This window comes from Trichosurus vulpecula, chromosome 9 (assembly GCF_011100635.1).
Source record: "Trichosurus vulpecula isolate mTriVul1 chromosome 9, mTriVul1.pri, whole genome shotgun sequence".
Lineage (NCBI taxonomy): Eukaryota > Metazoa > Chordata > Mammalia > Diprotodontia > Phalangeridae > Trichosurus > Trichosurus vulpecula.
The window spans coordinates 83,266,770-83,287,517 of NC_050581.1; the positions used below are offsets into that span (position 1 = coordinate 83,266,770).

The window sequence follows — 20,748 nt, forward strand, 5'->3', positions numbered from 1 at the left end:
GAGATAAATAGAGAGAGAGAGAGAGAGAGAGAGAGAGAGAGAGAGAGAGAGAGAGAGAGAGAAAGAGGACACAGGGTGAGTTGAAGATGAAAGGAAGATATCTAAAAGAAATAAAATCAATTTAAGGGATGAGAGAGGAATATATCAAGAGAGGGAGATAGGGAGAGATAGAATGGGGTGGATTATCTCGCATAAAGGTGGCAAGAGGAAGCAGTTCTGTGGGAGGAGGGGAGAGGGCAGGTGAGGGGCTAATGAGTGAATCTCGCTCTCATCAGATTTGGCCTGAGGAGGGAATACCATACATACTCAATTGGGTATCTTACCCCATAAAAAAGGGGGGATGATGGGGGTGGAGGTAATCAAAAACAAACACTTTGGAAAGGGGACAGGGTCAAGGGAGAAAATTCAATAAAGGGGGATGGGTTGGGAAGGAGCAAAATATAGTTAGTCTTTCACAACATGAGTATTGTGGAAGGGTTATACATAATGATACACATGTGGCCTACGTTGAATTGCTTGACTTCTCAGGGAGGGTGGGTGGGAAGGGAAGAGGGGAGAGAATTTGGAACTCAAAGTTTTAAAAACAGATGTTCAAAAACCAAAAAAAAATTTTTTGCATGCAACTAGAAAATAAGATACACCGGCAATGGGGCATAGAAATTTATCTTGCCCTACGAGAAAGGAAGGGAAAAGGGGATGGGAGGGGAGTGGGGTGACAGAAGGGAGGGATGACTAGGGAAAAGGGCAACCAGAATATACGCCATCTTGGAGTGAGGGGGAGGGTAGAAATGGGGAGAAAATTTGTAATTCAAACTCTTGTGAAAATCAATGCGCAAAACTAAATATATTAAATTTAAAAAAGAGGCATCTACTGCTTAATTCAACCTCTGTAATAACTCATTAAAGTAGTGAATTTAGCTCCATTCCTTTTTTATAAAGGAAGAAATAGGCTGAGTCAGAAATTAAGCAAGTTGCCTTAAGTCACACCATCCAGTTAAGTGACAAAGCAAAGCTTGGAATCCAGGCCTTCTGACTCCAAGGATATGGCAGAGTATCACCACAAATATTTAAGGAGTTTAGAGTCAGAGATCGTGTACTTATTCTACATCCCTTGGATGGAGATAAGTATTACTTTCCACACAAAGACATATGCAATTACTCATACTTTGGGTTGAGTAGGCAAGGTTAAATAGCAGCCCAGCTACTTCAGCTGGGACTATGATAGACAGGAAATAGTTATGCAGAAAATATTCCCTCAGTGTGAAATGTTATGTCAAGTAACTACTTTAATGGATCGTCTTGTTTTAGGAAATTATTTAGGTATTAGGATAATGTCACTTCCATTCCATAGCACCCAATTTATGTTAATCAAAATATTTTTTCTATCCTGTGGTCATTTTACGACTGATGTGATTGTTGCAAAGCCCATCCTGCCAACTTACACATAGCAATTAAATGAATTATTTGGTCATGTCAATGCCAAATAAAATCCATTTGCATAGAACTTACTGGTAAGTACAGCAGAAAGGATTATTGGCTTCAAACAGGATTAGAAACTGACTTCCTTGGGATTTTAACTTAGGTACAGGGAATTGAAGTTATAGCAGTCTCCAAAATCAGCTCTTCCTCACTACCTGCCTCAGCGGCTCTCCTTTTGGAACCAATTCTTGTGGTATTTGATTTCATGGTTATGTTGGCTTGGAATGCCTACACACACACACACACACACACACACACACACACACACACACACTGTCTCTACACTTTCTTCCCTAGCCAACTACATTTCAAGGTACAGTTTAAGTACTATTTTTAAGGAAAACTTTTCCTGAAGAATCTAAATAGTATCAATTTATCTCTTCTCTGAAATCCAACTGCTTTTGTTTGTATTGCACAATCTAGTCCTTTGCAATGTACCCATTTTCTATTTTCTTCCACACTGGTAAAACAAGGGTAGGGATCATACTGTAAGGTTTTTTGTGTCCTTCACTGCACTTCCTGGGAGAACTGGGCATATCTTAGAGGAGAGGCAGTTTGATGTAGCAGTATCAGAGGGGCGCCTCTGGCTCTTGGATTTGGGCGACTTAAACTCAAGGTTGTGGAGGGGATGCTTTGTTGGCTTTGTGACTAATATCAATGAGAGTTATTCCATTCTCTCAGGAACTTCATCCATAAAATGGGAATAATAATATCTGCATTTCCTTTTTCACAGTGTTATGGTAAGGAAAGTGCTTTGTAAATTGCAAAGTGCCACATTAAAGGCTGCAGTGGATAGAGCACTGGGCCTGGAGTTCAAATCCAGCCTTGGATATTTACTAGCTGTGTGACCCCGGGCAAGTCACTTAACCCTATTTGCCTCAGTTTCCTCACCTATAGAACGAGCTGGAGAAGAAAATGGCAAACCACTCCAACATCTTTGACGAGAAAATCCCATAAGGGCTCCCAAAGGGTTGGATACAACTGAACAACAACAACAACAAAACATTGAAGTAGCATAAATATCCTTGGAGGAGTTGGGTAAGCCACTGTGGTCAAAAACCACAACTAGGTACAAGTATCTCCAAATTTAGCTCGGCTAGACTTTGGACAACAGACACGTAGTCCTCTGCCAAGCTCACAAGTGAAGGCTTTTCAGCTTAGTAGGCCCTCCCAGAGTTTAAGATATACTAGCCTAATCCTCAAAAACTTGGGGCTATTTTCATCATGATGTATCAGCTATAAATTATAGTGGCCAGTTTTTAAAGTAGTTCCCAAATATATATATAGAATGCAGAGGAGGATGACAATAAAAAAGTTAGTGGAAAACTGAGTCTATATATTTTAAAAGTCTATTATTTTTTAGCCTAAGTTATACTACCAAAACATTCCTAATCTTCCATTCCAGTCTCATATCTCAAGTCAGTTATAGGGTTAAATGGTACTTTTAATTTTTCAAAGTACTAATCTACTTTACAATGTCAAGCTCGAATAACCCTGGGAGGTGACAGGCAGGCATTATTTATGCCTATTTTACAAATGAGAAAATGTGGCAAGCTGGAAATGGAGCTGGTAGTTGAATCTAGGCTTCCAAATCCAAATATATATAAAGATAAAATGACTTAGCCAATATCACAATAAATACCTATGGATTATTTTTGTTTTCCTCTCCCAGAAATCCAAATTTGGTGCTATGCTGAGACATGGAAGTTATTTTAGATCGTCAACAGCTAATCTAAAAGGTCATACCTCTATCAGGATCTACCAGTCTATAAAAATTTTGAATACAGTCTTGATGACAAAGTCTGCTATCTGATGAATAAATCCATTAAGTACAGAGAGGCTCATATCTGGGAATATGATCATTAGCTGATAAAAAAATTTTGGCTATGGAAACTCATGAAAAAAAATCACTCTACTCCCATGTATCCTTTTTTTTTCTTCTACAGTCAGAAGAATAAAATGGTAGAAAAGGATGCTGAGGATGCTGGGAAGTACACATATTGAGACACTTTATAACTAAAACTGTTGGTATTCTAAATGTGAAACTATTATCTAATACTCAGCAAATTTATATACTGTTGAAAGAACTTAACTATAACAATATTGACATTCTTTCACTCAATAAAAACAAATGACAAAAGGAACTGGTAGCTAAATAGAAGGACAGATCACTGGCAGAAGCAGACAAATGAATTGGCTTTATTGTGTATCCAAAGGCTCTAAGAAAAAATATGCAATATTTGGTTATCTCACCTTGCAGTGATCATTTATATGTAAAAAATCCAGTATAAAGATATTGGCATGTATATACAAACATCTGTTACAGAGAAAAATGAATTAGAAAAATTCTATGAAGAACTATAAAGATATGCATGTTCTAGACCAAATCAACATATATATCGATAACGATGACTTCAACACAAGGGTGTGCAAAAAGGGAGGCCAAAAAATTACACTGGAGAACATGGCACAGGTCCATGCCTAGAACACAAATGTTTTCCTCAAGAAGAGAATCAGCACATATGGGACAATGCTGATTGAGGTACCTACTAATCAGGAGAGTAGAGCCCCAGTGCAGAAGTCTTGGGGATGAAAGATTAAAACATGTAGGGCTCGATTTCTGATCTGGGCCATAAGGGAGCTGGTGACATATCAAAGTATCTTTTATGAAAATTTGAGTTAGGCTTACACAATCGATCCCCTACAGTAGACCATACTTTTATAGGCACATAAATGACTGAAATATAAGGTATGGAGAATAAAGTATCCCATTATATTTGTTCGTGGGCTATTAATTTTTTTTTGCTTGGTCAGGCAAAAGACAACCTCAAATTCCAATAAGGAGTCTTCATGCATATTTTAAGATAATCTGAGATCCCTTGATAAATGGAGTTCCAGAATTAACCATTCAATGAATTTCTAATTATTAATGTCAAACACACAAGGAGACACACGTTCCTCAAGAGTATTTTTTGATGTCCTGCATGGAGTTCAAATGGACACAAATATCTTCCCAATGCTTCTGTCAGGGAAAGTTACTGTGTTGACTTTATCAAGCCTCAGAACAACACAGGCATTCTCAAAGCAATCCATGATCTCTTAAAAAAAGATTCATGAGAAAGGGAGAGAGAAAATACATGGATGCAATAATTTTTAAGTCTATTGTTTATATAACTAGATGAAAAAGTAGTCCATGAATTAGAATATTCAGTATACTTATTTGGGACAGGTACGGAAGGTGAGTTAGGTTCAGAATTGAATAGGAGTAAATGAATGGCCTGCATTATGTTTGAAAAACTATGCTGTAATTTTAATTGCTCCTGACTTGCTTTTCAGCCCCAAAACCCATCTTTTTAATGTAAATGGGCTTCCAGTGATGCTGTATGTATGAGGGATGATAGATCCCCAAGTGCTACTCTACTCCTTAGGAAACCATAAAACTTCTTAGAAGTAGTGCTCCAACACATAGAGAATCTGAACAAAAATTGCATAGGATGAGGGGGGGAATATAAATGGTTTGCTATCTGTACTAGTGGAGGGAACATTCACATCACTGAAATCAGGGATCTTGTGAATCACTGGTGGGAAAAAATCACATATTAAAGGTTGCATGGGGCTGTTTTGCATATGAACCTAACTGGATGTTTCAATGTCACGGAATAAGTTGACCTTAATATGTCATCTTTTATTTCTCTTAATTGATAACAATAAAAATGTAGCTAGACAAATAATGGTTTTTGGAAAAGCTATTTAACTAAAATATTTTGTATTCAAAAAACTCAATCGTATGAGCTTTTATAAATATTCTGTGATTTTCAAAAGAATAATCTACCATAAATGCAATTAACTTAAATAAGTATAATATGCAGCATAATCTCAGAAGCATATTTGTATTGATAATAGCATTTCTATTCTTTAAGAAGTGAAATTCAAAGCATTAATCATACTGTAGAAAACTCAGTTGAAATCATTGGCATTATAATAAGAGTTTGAGATAAACCTACACAAATTAGTGAAATGCATTTTCTTGTAATTGGCCTACTGACTAAAATAAACAACTTGGACTGGAAATTCTAAATTTGATCAGGATTTAAGATCAAGTGAAAAGAACACTGAAGCGGTTAGTCACCAAGCATTTATTAAGTGCTTATCATGTGCCAGGTATTGCAAAAAGAAAAACTGAATTCTATCTTTAGTCCTATTGATAATTAGCTGTTTGACACTGTCATTGACCTTGTTATTATCATTGACAATTGACATTTGACACTGACTACTAACAAACTTGACCTCTTTGGGCCTCAGTTTCTTTGTCTATAAAAGTAAGGGAGATTGGACAAGATGAAATATAAGCTTAAAAATTCTAACATTTTATAATCTTCCACCAATATTTTTGTCCCCATTTGCAAAGAAATAGCCAGAAGGACTCTCCCCAAATTGGAGCAATCCCTTTGCACGTCTATTTGCAAAGAGACATTTCTGTATACAGACTTCTCATGTCTGTAGCAAACTGTAGCCTTTCTGTGGACAATCACTGAAGTAAATTAGGCAGCAGATTTAAAATAGTGGGCCCTATAGTAACTTGAATGTAAATAGCAATAGAAAGTCACCATAAATAAGTTTTTTCCAACCACAGTTTCTAAGAATTGACAAAAAGTTAATTCAACTGCAATTAGTGATACTTATTTCCCCATATCCAAGGAAGTTGGACAGTTGCTTTTCTCATGCTTCTACATAGTCTTTTGGAAGAAGGATGGAAAAGAAATAAATCTGTCAGTTGTTCACAATTTAAGGTAAACGATGATATTGGGATGGTTTTAGAATGTACTTTAAGCCAAGTTAATGCCTTTCCAAAATAAGAGTTTTTTCATTTGTTTAAAAACTTTGTATGAATTAATTCAAGTCTAACAATTTAAAGTAACCTAGAAATTTGTGATCTATTAGATGATATAGCAATGATATACTAAATCCTGGGTAATCTTTATACAAGTCAGATCATACCACAACAAATCAACAAATTTAATCAAAAAGCATTTCTTAAACACCTTCTATTTTCCTGGCATTGTGTTGGGTGCAGAACAAAAACCAAATCATCCCTGCCTTCAAGGTGCTTACGTTCTATTGGGGAAGACAACCATGCTCATATGTAGGTGTGTGTGCATATTTGTGTATGTGTCTCACACACACACACACAGATTTAGGGATGCATGAGGCACTGGACACTGAAGAGATTAGGAAAGGTTTCATGTAGAAGATGGCACTTGAGCAGTATCTTATAGGAAATTAGAGATTCAAAGAGGTAGAGAGGAAGAGGGATTACATGGGGTACTATCTAGTATAATGAGGCAGAGGAGGGAGATAGAGTGTCATATATAGTCTGCTACTATAATACTTTCATAAAAAGGTGAACAAAAAAAGAAATCTAGCTTCCTACTCTTGTAGCAAAAATGACCTTCTGCAAACATGGTGAGTGGTAGTGTATTCTCAGTTGTGTTGTATACTCATTCACTTGATATGTGCCTACTGACTCAAATTTGTAAAACTGTTATGATAGCAGTAATTGTCCATATTAACAGCCAGAACAAGGTCAACACTGTCGTAGCATCAATTTATAACAATTACACATTTTCCTAAGTGATGACACATCTCTGTGAGGGTTGTCATCACCTCTTGAATGAGATTCCATGCACTGCTGATGATATATGTCATGGGGACTCCTACTGACATGAGCGTTACTGAGCTAGTATTAATTGAGCACCCACAGGTTGCACAGCACTTTGCTCAAGGGTTCATAGGAGAGATCAGACGCAGTCCCAGATCTTCTGAAACATCATCATCAAAAGGCATTTAATATCACACAGAGGAGGAAATCTGATTTAGTTCCTAGTTAGGGAACAGTCATTAGCTTGGCACTATTCCAGTCCTATGGATTAGAAAAATTTAGAATTCACTTTCCTAAGGTAAATTCAAGGAAACAAAAATCAGAAATATAGAAGGCAAAGTGAGAGTCAGGAGAAAAAATTAAATGATCATAAACATCAGCATTATAAAATTCAGAAAGTTAACCTTGGGTTAAGCTAAAAAATAATACTGAAAGAAAAATGCTACAAACTTCACTTCCTTTATTTTATAATCTACTTAAATGGTAAAGAGGAAAACTCTCTTGGCTAGTTTTTCTATTCAAATTCTTATTACAATAGATATTTGTTGTTAAGTATAGTTGACAGCAGTTTGATTTCTTGTGTAGGAAGATGATGTTACTAATCTATGTCAGTTAGGAAGGCACTTTGAATTGGCTGGCTAGTAATAGTGATAGATGTGAAACCTGGAGTCCTTTTCACACTTAACATCACTAAATCACAGACTAAGAGTGGGGAAAGGTCAACTATTCTAATCTTTTTGTTTTACAGATCAGTAACATGAGGCCCAGAAAGTAGACACATTAATAGGCTGCAACTGGCAGAGCCAAGATTCAGACCCAGGTTCTCTCATGCCAGCATCACGTTGCTTGTATCACCTTAGTGCCTTCCTGATGCATGCATACATTTGAGAGATGGCTAGTTAAGGATTTAATATGATGTAATAGAGTAGATCCAAACTAACCAGGCCACATCAGGACTAAATCTGTCTACCTCCGGACTCACTAACATGGGACTCACATGAAATGGGTTAACCAAGAGAAAAAATTCAAGACATTTTATTTGAGATACAGTACTTTCTTTGAGTAAGTCCTAAGCTTACATTTGGTGAAATACGCCCTGTACTCAGATCCTGAAGATGCTACATTAATGTTTTGTGATGTCCCTGTTGTCACTGTGCTAAATAAACTCTACAGGAACTTTTCATATAACTTTAATTGGTCAGGGTAGAAACAGTGAGTATCAAACAACATTTTCTTGATAAATTATAAAAACTAATAATTGGGAAGTAGGTACATAAGTGTTTTCTCAACCACAATTTTACCTTGGGGAACTTCATTATACTCCAGGACAAACTATAGTAAGGCATATTTTAAATCTGAAAGTTTACTATCAGAAGTTTAATATTCTGGAGATGACATTGCTAAACATATATCCCAAAGAAGTCAACAGCAAAAAGAAAGGTCTCATGTATTCCAAAATATTTATAGTAACTTTTATAGAAACAAAGAACTGGCAAAAATAGATGCTCATTGATTAAGAAATGGCTAAAGAGCTTGTGATTCAGGAATGTAATGTAATATCATGGTTCTGCTAAAAATTGTGAATGTGATTGAATACAGAAACACATGGAAACACTTAGATGAACTGATGCAAAGTGAAGTAAGGAGAACCAGGAGAACAATATACACAATGACCACAACAATGTAAATGGAAAGAATAACAACAAAGCAACTGAAACGCAATGCTGCAAAATTATAATGAACCAGCTTGGCCCCAAAGACGAGATATGAGAAGGTCCTTTCCCCACTTTTTTTTAACACAGGTGAAGGAAGATGAATGTGAAACACTGAATACAAGTCAGATATTTATGATGTGCTGCTTAGTTTTGCTGAACTTTTCCCCCTATCCCTCTTTTTAAAAAAATCATTTGTCATAAGAGATCATTCTTGAGAAAGGAGAAGAGGATGAGGATGTAGATTATGCAAAATCAAGGCATATCAATAAAAATTTTACTTTATAAAACAATAGAGTAGGAGAGTGTTCCAGTAAGCACTATATCTGCTCTCTTGAGGAACATAATAAAATGTCTTCCTCTGCCTAAAAAAAAATAAAATAAAATAAAAAAAATAAAACAATAGAGTAGGGAAAGATAGAATAACGTATGACCAAAAGTTCAAAACGCTACATAAAATGTAAGGAAACAAGTTGCCAAGTATTCTTAATGTTCTCGATGAAGTTAAAAGTTTGTTATTTCTTATTAAGAATGATGGAGTAGGGGGGATGGAGCCAAGACGGCAGCTGGAAAGCCGGAACTTGCCTGTACTCCCCGCAAGGTCCCTCCAAAAACCTATAAAAATGGCTCTGAACAAATTCTAGAACTGCAGAACCCAAAAAATAGCAGAGGGAAGCAGGGCTCCAGCCCAGGAGAGCCTGGATGGTCACTGGGTGAGGTCTATCACACACAGAGCTGGGAGTGGAGGAGAGGAGAGGGGAGCGGAGCCCAGCGTGGGCGGTGGCAGAACCAACCAGACCAGGAACTGGGAGGAACAGGCTCTAGCACCCTGAATCAGTGAGCTGTGGCAGTTACCAGACTTCTCAACCCACAAACACCAAAGACAACAGAGAAGGTTAGTGGGAAAAGCTACTGGAGTGGAAGGAGTTCAAGGTTTGGCCCCCACCCCTGGGGCAGCGGAGGTGGGGCAGCTACAGAAGTACAGCTGCAGTTGCTTCTGGCCCCAGGCCCACCTGGTGGGAGGAATTAAGTGGCAGATCAGAGCAGGAGTGAAGAGCCTGCTGAAGATCTAAGTCCAGTCCGGGTTCGGGGTTCGTGGGGAAGGAGGAGTGCTGGTGTGGCAGAGCTGGCGCATCCCCCAAGCGTGGAACATAGTTCTCTTAACTCCATAAGCACTCATGCCCTGCTGAAAAACTCAAGGGTCAAGTTAGTTGGCTGGGAATATGGCCAGGCAGCAAAAACGCACCCAGATTCAGTCTCAGACTTTGGATTCTTTCTTTGGCGACAAAGAAGACCAAAACATACAGCCAGAAGAAGTCAACAAAGTCAAAGAGCCTACAACAAAAGCCTCCAAGAAAAACGCGAACTGGTCCCAGGCCATGGAAGAGCTCAAAAAGGATTTGGAAAAGCAAGTTAGAGAAGTAGAGGAAAAATTGGGAAGAGAAATGAGAAGGATGTAAGAAAACCATGAAAAACAAGTCAATGACTTGCTAAAGGAGACCCAAAAAATACTGAAGAAAATAACACCTTAAAAAACAGACTAACTCAAATGGCAAAGGAGCTCCAAAAAGCCAATGAGGAGAAAAATGCCTTGAAAGGCAGAATTAGCCAAATGGAAAAGGAGGTCCAAAAGACCACTGAAGAAAATACTACCTTAAAAATTAGATTGGAGCAAGCGGAAGCTAGTGACTTGATGAGAAATCAAGATATTATAAAACAGAACCAAAGGAATGAAAAGGTAGAAGACAATGTGAAATATCTCATTGGAAAAACCACTGACCTGGAAAATAGATCCAGGAGAGATAGTTTAAAAATTATTGGACTACCTGTAAGCCATGATCAAAAAAAGAGCCTAGATATCATCTTTCAAGAAATTATCAAGGAGAACTGCCCTGATATTCTAAAGCCACAGGGCAAAATAGAAATTGAAAGAATCCACAGATCGCCTCCTCAAATAGATCCCAAAAAGAAAACTCCTGGGAATACTGTTGCCAAATTCCAGAGCTTCCAGATCAAGGAGAAAATACTGCAAGCAGCCAGAAAGAAACAATTTGAGTATTGTGGAAACACAATCAGAATAACACAAGATCTAGCAGCTTCTACATTAAGGGATCGAAGGAATTGGAATAGGATATTCTGGTGGTCAATAGAGCTAGGATTAAAACCAAGAATCACCTACCCAGCAAAACCCAGTATCATGCTCCAAGACAAAACATGGATTTTCAATAAAATAGAGGACTTTCAAGCTTTCTCAGTGAAAAGACCAGAGCTGAATAGAAATTTTGACTTTCAAACACAAGAATCAAGAGAAGCATGAAAAGGTCAACAGGAAAAAGAAATTGCAAGGGACTTACTAAAGTTGAACTGTTTTGTTTACATTCCTACATGGAAAGATGATGTGTATGATTCATGAAACCTCAGTATTAGGGTAGCTGAAGGGAATATGCATATATATATATACATATATATGTATATATGGGTGTGTATGTACGTATACATGTATGTGTACATATATATAGACAGAGGGCACAAGGTGAGTTGAATATGAAGAGATGATATCTAAAGAAAAATCATATTAAGGGATGAGAGAGGAATATATTGAGAGAGGGAGAAAGGGAGAGATAGAATGGGGTAAATTATCTCACATAAAAGTGGCAAGAAAAAGCAGTTCTGTAGGAAGGGAAGAGGGGGCAGGTGAGTTGGAATGAGTGAATCTTGCTCTCATCAGATTTGACCTGAGGAGAGAATACCATACACACTCAATTGGATAACTTACCCCACAGGAAAGAAGGAGGAAGAAGATAAAAAAGGGGGGATGATAGAAGGGAGGGCAGATAGGGGAAGAGGTAATTAAAAAGAAACACTTTTGAAAAGGAACAGGGTCAAGGAAGAAAATTCAATAAAGGGGGATAGGTTAGGAAGGAGCAAAATATAGTTAGTCTTTCACAACATGAGTATTGTGGAAGGATTTTACATAATGATACGCATGTGGCCTATGTTGAATTGCTTGACTTCTTAGGGAGGGTGGGTGGGGAGGGAAGAGGGGAGAGAATTTGGAACTCAAAGTTTTAAAAACAGATGTTCAAAAACAAAAAAAAAAGTTTTTGCATGCAACTAGGAAATAAGATACACAGGCAATGGGGCGTAGAAATTTATTTTGCCCTACAAGAAAGGAAGGGAAAAGGGGATGGGAGGGGAGTGGGGTGACAGAAGGGAGGGCTGCCTGGGGAACGGGGCAACCAGAATATATGGCATCTTGGAGTGGGGGGGAGGGTAAAATTGGGAGAAAATTTGTAATTCAAATTCTTGTGAAAATCAATGCTGAAAACTAAATGTATTAAATAAATTAAATTTTAAAAAATAGAAAAAAAAGAATGATGGAGTAGAAAGTTAAAATTATTTAGTTTGAGTTTATATAACAGAACATTATAGGTTTAAAGAGTTTATAAGCTGGATCATACAGTCCAGTCTCTTCATGTTACAGGTGAGAAAGCTGTGGTACAGAGGGAAGTCAGTCTCACCCATTAGAATATAAGCTCATCATGAGTAGGGAGTATTTCGTTCATTGGACCTGTATCACCCTCAGCACCTAGCATGTTGCCTGGACTTAGTAAGTGTTTAACAAATACTTGTTGACTGACTGATTGCTCAAGCTCATCACAAAAAGATAAGGAACAGAGGAAGAGTCAGTCCAGGTCCTTTGACTATAAATGCAATAATCTTTCCAGTATACCATACTACTCTTCCATGTTGTCTGTTCAAAACTTTCTCTGCTCACTTCAAGTCACTAAAGCACTCTCACCAAAGGAATCTGTCTCACATTTTGCTAAGAAATAACCTCATACTATATTTTACTTTCTTCTAGTCTCAGGAAAAGAATAGGTCCAAAGCAAATCCCTCTATTTGTGACCTTGACTCCTTCCCCTTCTTATTTGTACATAATTGCTTCCATGACATCTCTTCCATTAGACTGTGATCTCCTTGAGAGTAAGGACTGTTTTTGTCCTTTCCTTGTAGTCTCAAGTACTTAGCACACTGCCTAGCACACAGTAGGTGTTTAATAAATGCTAGTTGACTGACTGACTAATTAATCTTTGAGACTAGAGACTATGCCCCATACTATTTCCTGTAGGAAATTGACACTTCAGTCATTCCCTCTATACTAAAATTTTCGTTTCTTTATCCATTAGCTCTTCCCTTATGGCCTAATAAGCATGGATTTCTTTAAAAAAAATCTTTAATTGACTATCAATTTCTATTGCTTGTACTTTTCTTAGACAAAGAAGTCATCTCTACTTGTTTCTATTTCCTTACAACCCACTCACTCCTGGATCTCTTGTGAATGACCTTCAAATGCACCATTTGACCAAATCCACTTTTTCTAGGACTACTAATACTGTTTTAAATTCTGAATCCAATGGTCATTTCCTCAGTTCATGTCCTTCTTGATATCTTCATAGTGTTTGATACAATTGACCACCCCTTTTTGCTTTATCTTCTTTCCTCCAACTTGGGTATTCAGGACACTGCTTTCTCCTGTTTCTTCTCATAGCTGTCTAACCATGTCTTAGTATTTTTTGCTGAATCAGCATCCATCTCCCACCCCTGGACTATAAATGTCCCCTAAGACACTGCCCTGGTTCCTCTTCTCATCTTTTTTTTATAAGTTTTCCCTTCTTAGTGAGCTCATCAGAATCTATGGATTTAATTATCACCTCTAGACAGATAACTCCTGAATCTACAAATCTAAACCTCATCTTTCTCCTGAGCTCCAGTCTTGAATTTCCAATTAACTGCTTGACATCTCCTCCTGGATGATCCATATGTACATCAAACCCAACATTTCCAAAACAGAACTCATGATCTTTTCCCTCCAAACCCATCCTAATCTCAATCCAATAATCAATTCAACTCTACACTGTCTTTGGCTCTCAAATCCTTTGCTCCTCTTCCATCAAAGCTCAACCCCAACACTGTCTGTCTTTTCTGTTTCTACTAATGAGCTCCCAAACAAAGCTGGCTGGATCCACCAAAAATTCATCTCATCTAATCTCAAATGGGTCCTTACTTCAGAAGACAATCCTGTTACTACTCCCTGTTTTCCCTCCTATTACCTCCGAGATCAAATATAAAATGCTCTGTTTGGCTTTTAAAGCCCTTCATAACCTGGTCCCTTTCTACTTTTCCAGCCTTCTTATACCTTACTCCCCTCCACCTACTCTGTGATCCAGTGACACTGGCCTCCTTGCTATTCCTTGCATATCCATCTGACTCCCAGCATTTTCTCTATCTCCCATGCCTAGAATGCTCTCCCTCCTCAAGTCTGCCTTCTAGATCCCTTCCAGTCTCAGCTAAAACCTCATTTTCTGAAAGAAGCCTTTCTGAGTCCTCCTTAATCTGAATGCCTTCCCTCTAACATTATTACCAATTTATCCTGTCTCTATCTTGTTTGTACATAGCTGTTTGCATGTTGTCTTCTCCACTAGGCTGTAAGCTCCTCAAGAGCAGGGAGTGTTTTTGCCTTTCTTCGTATCCCCAGTACTTAGCAAAATGCCTGGAACATAGTTGTGTTTCATAAATGCTAGTTTACTGATTGGACTGAATAATTGACTTTTTCTCCCATTCATCATCAAACCTCTTTTCAAGTCTCTCTACCTCCCTCCTCTCAAATGAAGACCTTGCTTCATATTTCACTGAGAGTATGGAGAGTGTTCTCTGGGAGCCCCTTCTTTCCTCTTTCTCTTCATCTAAAAATACTTTGATTCCCTATTCTAATCTGCTTAGCTCTAATCTATGAAGAAAGGGCTCTTCTCTTCACCAAGGCAAATCTCTATGCACAGCTGGTTGCATCTCTTCCTGTATTCTCCATTAAATTATCCTTAGAATCATCTCCTTTTCTCTCTAATCTTCAGTTTCTCTTATCTACTGCATCCTACCTTGCTGACCAAGTCTTTAACATCCTAAAAAAATAGATCTTATAATCCCCCATGCCAGTGCTCTACTTAAGCTATCATCCTATATCTCTTCCCCTGCTGTCAAATTCCTAGAAAAATCTGTTCATACCCATTCCTCTACTTGTCTTCCCTTACTCACTTTTAAACCCTTTACAATTTGAATTTTGACCCCATCAAACAAATGAAACTGAAATCTCCCAAGTTATCAATAATGTCTTTAAAAATAAGTTTTCATTGATTTCTTTTTTACATCACTTGCATTTTCCCCAGTATTCTTCCCTCATCCCCCTCCTAGAGAGCCAACTTATGTAACAAAGAATATTTTTAAAAGAAAAAGAGGAAGAAGAGAAAAACGATCAGTAAAAATGACCAATACATTGAAAAGAACAACAACCTCTCAACTGCCAAATCTGATGACTTTGTCTCAGTCCTAATCCTTCTCAATTTCTCTGCTGCATTTGACACTCTATTTTCTGGCATTTCACGACATCATCTTTTCTTGGTCCTGCTCCTAGGAGACTATTCTGAGTCTCCCTTGTTGCTTCAAATTCTATATTATACCCCTAACTATGGATAGACCCTAAAGCTTGGTCCTGACCTCTATTCTCTTCTTTTTCTATACTCTTTCACATGGTGAAAGTGTATTATGGATATCAGTTTCCATGGGTTTAATTATCTCTATACCGATGATGCTCAGACCCATATATGTAGTCCAGGTTCCTTCCCCCAAGCTCCAGTTGTGCATCTTTATCTGTCTATAGGATATTTCAAACACATCTCACCTTGAACTCAACACATCCCAAACCAAACTCACTGTGGTTTCCCTACTCCCTACTTCAGAACTTCCCTATTGCTTCTGAGGGTACTATCATACTTCCAATTACACAGGATTGCAATCTGAGTATTATTTTTGACTTCTCATTCTTCCTCACCCCAAATACCCAATCAGTAGCCACATCTTGTCTTTTCTCCTTCCACAATATTTTTAATATCCGTTCCTTTCTCATACTACAACGGCACCACCCTAGTTCAGCCTCTAATTAGCTCTTTCCTGGACTATTGCAACATCCTCTTAATTTACCTCACTGACTCAAGCCTCTCCCCTTTCCAATTCATCCTCCACATAGCTGAGAAAGTAATATTCTTAAAGTGCAAGTCTAGTCATTTCACTCTCTTACTCAAGACTTCAATGTTTTTCTTTTGCCTCTAGGATCAAATAATATGTAACTTCCCTCTGTTTATAGATTTTCTCTTTTCCATGCTTTTGTATAGGTATAACCTGGTTCCAACTTACCTTTTAAGACTCACTCCACATTACTCATTTTCCTGAACTCTACTATCCAATTGCAGTAGCCTCCTTTCTGTTCTTTACCTACAATGTTACAGCTCTCATTTACGCACCTTTGTATGAAGCTACTCTCTGTGCATGGAATGTACTACCACTTCAACTCCTTGAATCCCTGCTTTCCTTCAAGGTTTGTCTTAAGAGAAACAGTCTAGATCAGTCTAACTCAAACAGAAACAAGGCTATTCACCCACACATGAGGACCCCTGAAGGCTGCATACTGTCTTTAAAAACTACTAGTCATGTTATCTATGTCCTATTGTGTTATTTGGGGGTGGGGGAGTGTTAAATATTTCCCAATTATATGTTAATCTGGTTTGGTTGTTGCAATCTGAGGTTTTTTTACACTTGTGGTCTACATGTAACCTCTCTAGACCTCCCAACATGCTTGTATTCTCCCTTTCCTTACCTTTTATTTATTTTATAGATCATCATTTACATATATGCATATATATGTATGTGTATACATACATACACAACACCTATATGTGTATATATATATTCGTTTATGGACTTTCACTAAGAAAATATAAGCTTCTGAGGGGTAATGACTGTTTAACTTTTGTTTTCTTTATCCCCAGTGCCTAGCACAAAATGCTTAATGAATGCTTGATGATTGATTGATAAGACCTTCCCCCCATCTCAACTTGAGCCTTTCTCTGATTGTACCAGGTCTCTTTGTCCCTCAGTATCCTTGCTGATGCCGCCTTTTGCCTTCTCCTCTCCTGCCTGGACGCTGATTTTTCCTCCACCGCCATCCTTGCAGGATGTAGCCTAAAAAGCTCACTCCACCATTCCCAAGGCTTGTAGACCTGGGATCCTCTAAGCTAACAGTTGACGTGAGGAGGATATGGCCACTCATATCACTGGGATGAGAAGGGGGTCATCAATTGGAATTCTTCTGGTAAGATGTAAGACTCCTGGGCCTTAACAACTGCCCTAACTCTGGACTCTTCAGATCCCCCAAGAATTGTCATCTATGATATGATGCATTCTAAGAGTCCCTGGGCCTTGCTATCTACTATGTTCCTATAGTCTAAGAATCAGAGGACATTTCCAAATCTCTTTCACCTAAACCCTCCTAACTGAAGAACAGGAACTGATTTTCTATTTGCATGTATATCCAGGATTTAGCACTGTTGTCATATAGTAAGGGCTTAAAAATGCTCATTCATTTTGGAAAGGGGACAGGGTCAAGGGAGAAAATTCAATAAAGCGGGATGGGTTGGGAAGGAGCAAAATGTAGTTAGCCTTTCACAACATGAGTATTGTGGAAGGGTTATACATAATAATACATGTGTGGCCTAGGTTGAATTGCTCAACTTCTTAGGGAGGGTGGGTGGGAGGGGAGGGGGGAGGGGAGTTTGGAACTCAAAGTTTTAAAATCAGATGTTCAAAAACAAAAAAAGTTTTTGTATGCAACTAAAAAATAAGATACACAGGCAATGGGGCGTAGAAATTTATCTTGCCCTACAAGAAAGGAAGGGAAAAGGGGATGAGAGGGGAAGGGGGTGATAGAGGGGAGGGCTGACTGGGGAACAGGGCAACCAGAATATAAGCCATCTTGGAGTGGGGGGGGAGGGCAGAAATGGGGAGAAAATTTGTAATTAAAACTGTTGTGAGGATCAATGTTGAAAACCAAATATGTTAAATAAATAAATTGCATTTAAAAAAAAATGCTCATTCATTTATTCATGAATCACCATCCTTTTAGCCACCACGTGTACAAATTGGGCATCATCCTTGATTCTTCATTCTCTTTTACATCCAATGTCTGATGAATTACCAAGTCTTATCAATTCTATTACCACATCTCTTACATCTACCTCCTTCTTTCCACATACCCATTCACTGCCCTAATTCAGGCCTTCATTATCTCTTGTGTAGACTAATAAATAACCCGCTTAATTGGTCTGCTATTCTCCAGTCTCTTCCCTGACCACAGTTAAAAACCTGGATATTCCTAAAGTACAGGTTGACTACCCCACTATCCTCATCAAGAAGCTTCAGTGATCTCCATTGCCTCTAGGATAAAATACAAATGTTTCTTTTTGGCATATGAATCCCTCTCCACCTTGCTCCAGTTTGTCTTTCTAGACTGATTTCCCATTGCTAGCCTATACATTAAGGTCCAATACACCTCTTTACTATATCCCCCAATTTCTAGACTTTGTACTTTTGTACAACTTATTTCCCACATCTGTTCTTAGTTCCTTCCCTTCAAGACTTAGGTCAAGTGCTTCCCCCTACCTAAGGTCCTTTCCTGATGCCCTCAGTTATTAGCAATCCCCCCACAACTTCCTCACCCTTCAAATTCATAGTTACATTGTGTACATTTTGTATTGGCTTATCTGAATCAGTGTTGTTCTCCCCTTCCCCCACTTACACCCAGCTAGGAATGTAAACCTATTGAGGGCAAGGACTGTTTCATTTATTTTTCTTTGTAATCATCTCAGCACCCAGAATAGTTCCTGGAACACAGTAGGTGCTTGATAAGTGCTTATCAAATTGAATTGAAATGGGAGGAATTTATCTAAAAGATAAATAATATTTCGGTCCAATGAAGTACCAAAAGGCAGATACTTAGACATTTTTCCCAACCAAACCAACTTAAAAAGTTTCTAATTTACTTACATTGCTCCATTTGTGTAGACTGTATCACTTCCCTCCACATACTGCACCTGAGCTGGGTAGACATGCTGTACCTGCTGCACAGTCTGTACTTGCTGTACCTGAAAGAAATATGAGGAACATTGTGCATTGTGGATATGGATGTATACTATTAAGTCTGCTCTAATAGTTGCTGTAAGATGCAGTCATGCTATTAAAAAATAAACCACTAGATAGACAGTAATTTAAATTTAAATTCTTGTTAATTCTGGATGAAGCAGAGTATTTAAATTAAGGCATATGGATTCTGTTATACATAAATGCACACACTTTAAAATGTTTGGGTTTATAATTCTGAAAGGTTCGTGTTAGTGACTTCAAATGAATGCAATTCTTAAGATGCTCATTATCACTTCAATAAACTAAAAAAAAATCAGAATTTCAGGCATACATATAAAGCTTTATAATACATATGTACTATTAACATCACTTAGGAAAGAAGGATTCTTGCCAGTATAACTAACTGGTAAATAACATGCAAGGCTTTATTTCAATTGCTGGTATTCATGGCTGCTAATTAGCATCATCACTGAAAGAAAACCACACAGAATGATCACACAAACCTATAATGATCTTAAATTATTGATTTTATAAATTAGAGTATGTCATTTTTTGACAGTAGACCATGAAGTGCCCACAGATAACCACAGTCCCTGGATGACTGAGAAAGGCATTTAGTTGGCTACCATCTGAACTGTGAGCACTGTAAGCTATATTACAAGAGATAGTTTGATGAAAATAATATTAACCTCATACAGTTATAGGAAGCAAAACATGAAATGCTCTAACAATTCTCAGGTCCCACTTAGGCTGCATAAACTATGCAAATCAACTTAATTAGCATAAGTGCCCAATACTACTAGCAAAGTTGAAAAAAAAATTGAAGGTTGTACAGATCATCCTCAAACCAAAGGCTTCTCCACTTCACTGACAAGTATTAATGAACCCACAAAGAGCACTGTAGCACTTCCCTCAAAATAAAACAGTGCCAGACTTTTAAGTAACAAAAACATTTTTTTGTACAAATGAAACAGACCACTGAAAAACTTTTGATATAAATCCCTTGCTATAATCAGGAAAAAAAATCATCATAGATTGCATAAAGAATCATACAGATCAGACAATGGGTTCACTGTTTGACTTTACATATATATGAAAATAAGCTTGCTGGAGGACATCTTTTAAGATTTTTGTATTTTTGTCTACCAAGTCAAATGGTTTTTGTAATCAATTAACAATCAGAAGTGAGATTTTACATGTCCTACACCTCTCTGTAACACTGCTTCCACAGGTGCTTATCACATAGTCTGTGATACTGTGTGAATATTTATGACGTTCGTCTAAAAAAATTCCATAAAAGATCTATCCCATGAACTAAACATTGCCTCATTTCTTGACAAAGTTATCTTTAGAGCTGTTGGAAGCTCTTGAATCTGACTATACAACCATTAAAATAAAAAGATAAGCTACAGCTCAGATATTTATGCACTTTTCTGCAACATAAGGATTTCTTCCTTGATGAAGAATATTGAAGGAATATGTTTTCGCTATAAAATGAAAACGTTTTTGCACAAACAAAATTAATGAACTAGAAGAAAACGTTAACTGGGAAAAACATTTTTGCTGGAAAATTCTCTAATATTGATCTGACAGACAAGAATTGATACAAATATTTAAGAACAAAAGCCATTTTACAAAAGATAAGTAGTCACATTACAAGTAAGAAGTTTTAGAAAAAAAGCTACATAAACTGGCAATAACCATATAAAAATACTCCAAATCACTAATAACAAGAGAAATATAAATTAAAATATATCTCATACTCATCAGATTGCCAAGGTTTTCAAAAAAGGAAAATGACATTTGTGGAAAGGGTCATAGGAACACCAAGGTACAATTGGTTCAACCATTCTGAATAGAAATTTGGAA

General features: G+C 37.5%; 1 protein-coding gene across 2 annotated transcripts in view; it reads right to left on the reverse strand.

Moving 5' to 3' along the window:
* RFX3 (regulatory factor X3) overlaps positions 1-20,748 on the reverse strand; it is a 177,275-nt gene that overhangs the window by 124,465 nt on the left and 32,062 nt on the right. For both annotated transcript variants that reach the window (XM_036739384.1, XM_036739383.1), the window contains exon 2: positions 18,784-18,881. In XM_036739384.1, coding sequence (XP_036595279.1) covers positions 18,784-18,881 — 98 coding nt within the window. The remainder of the gene's footprint in view (positions 1-18,783; positions 18,882-20,748) is intronic.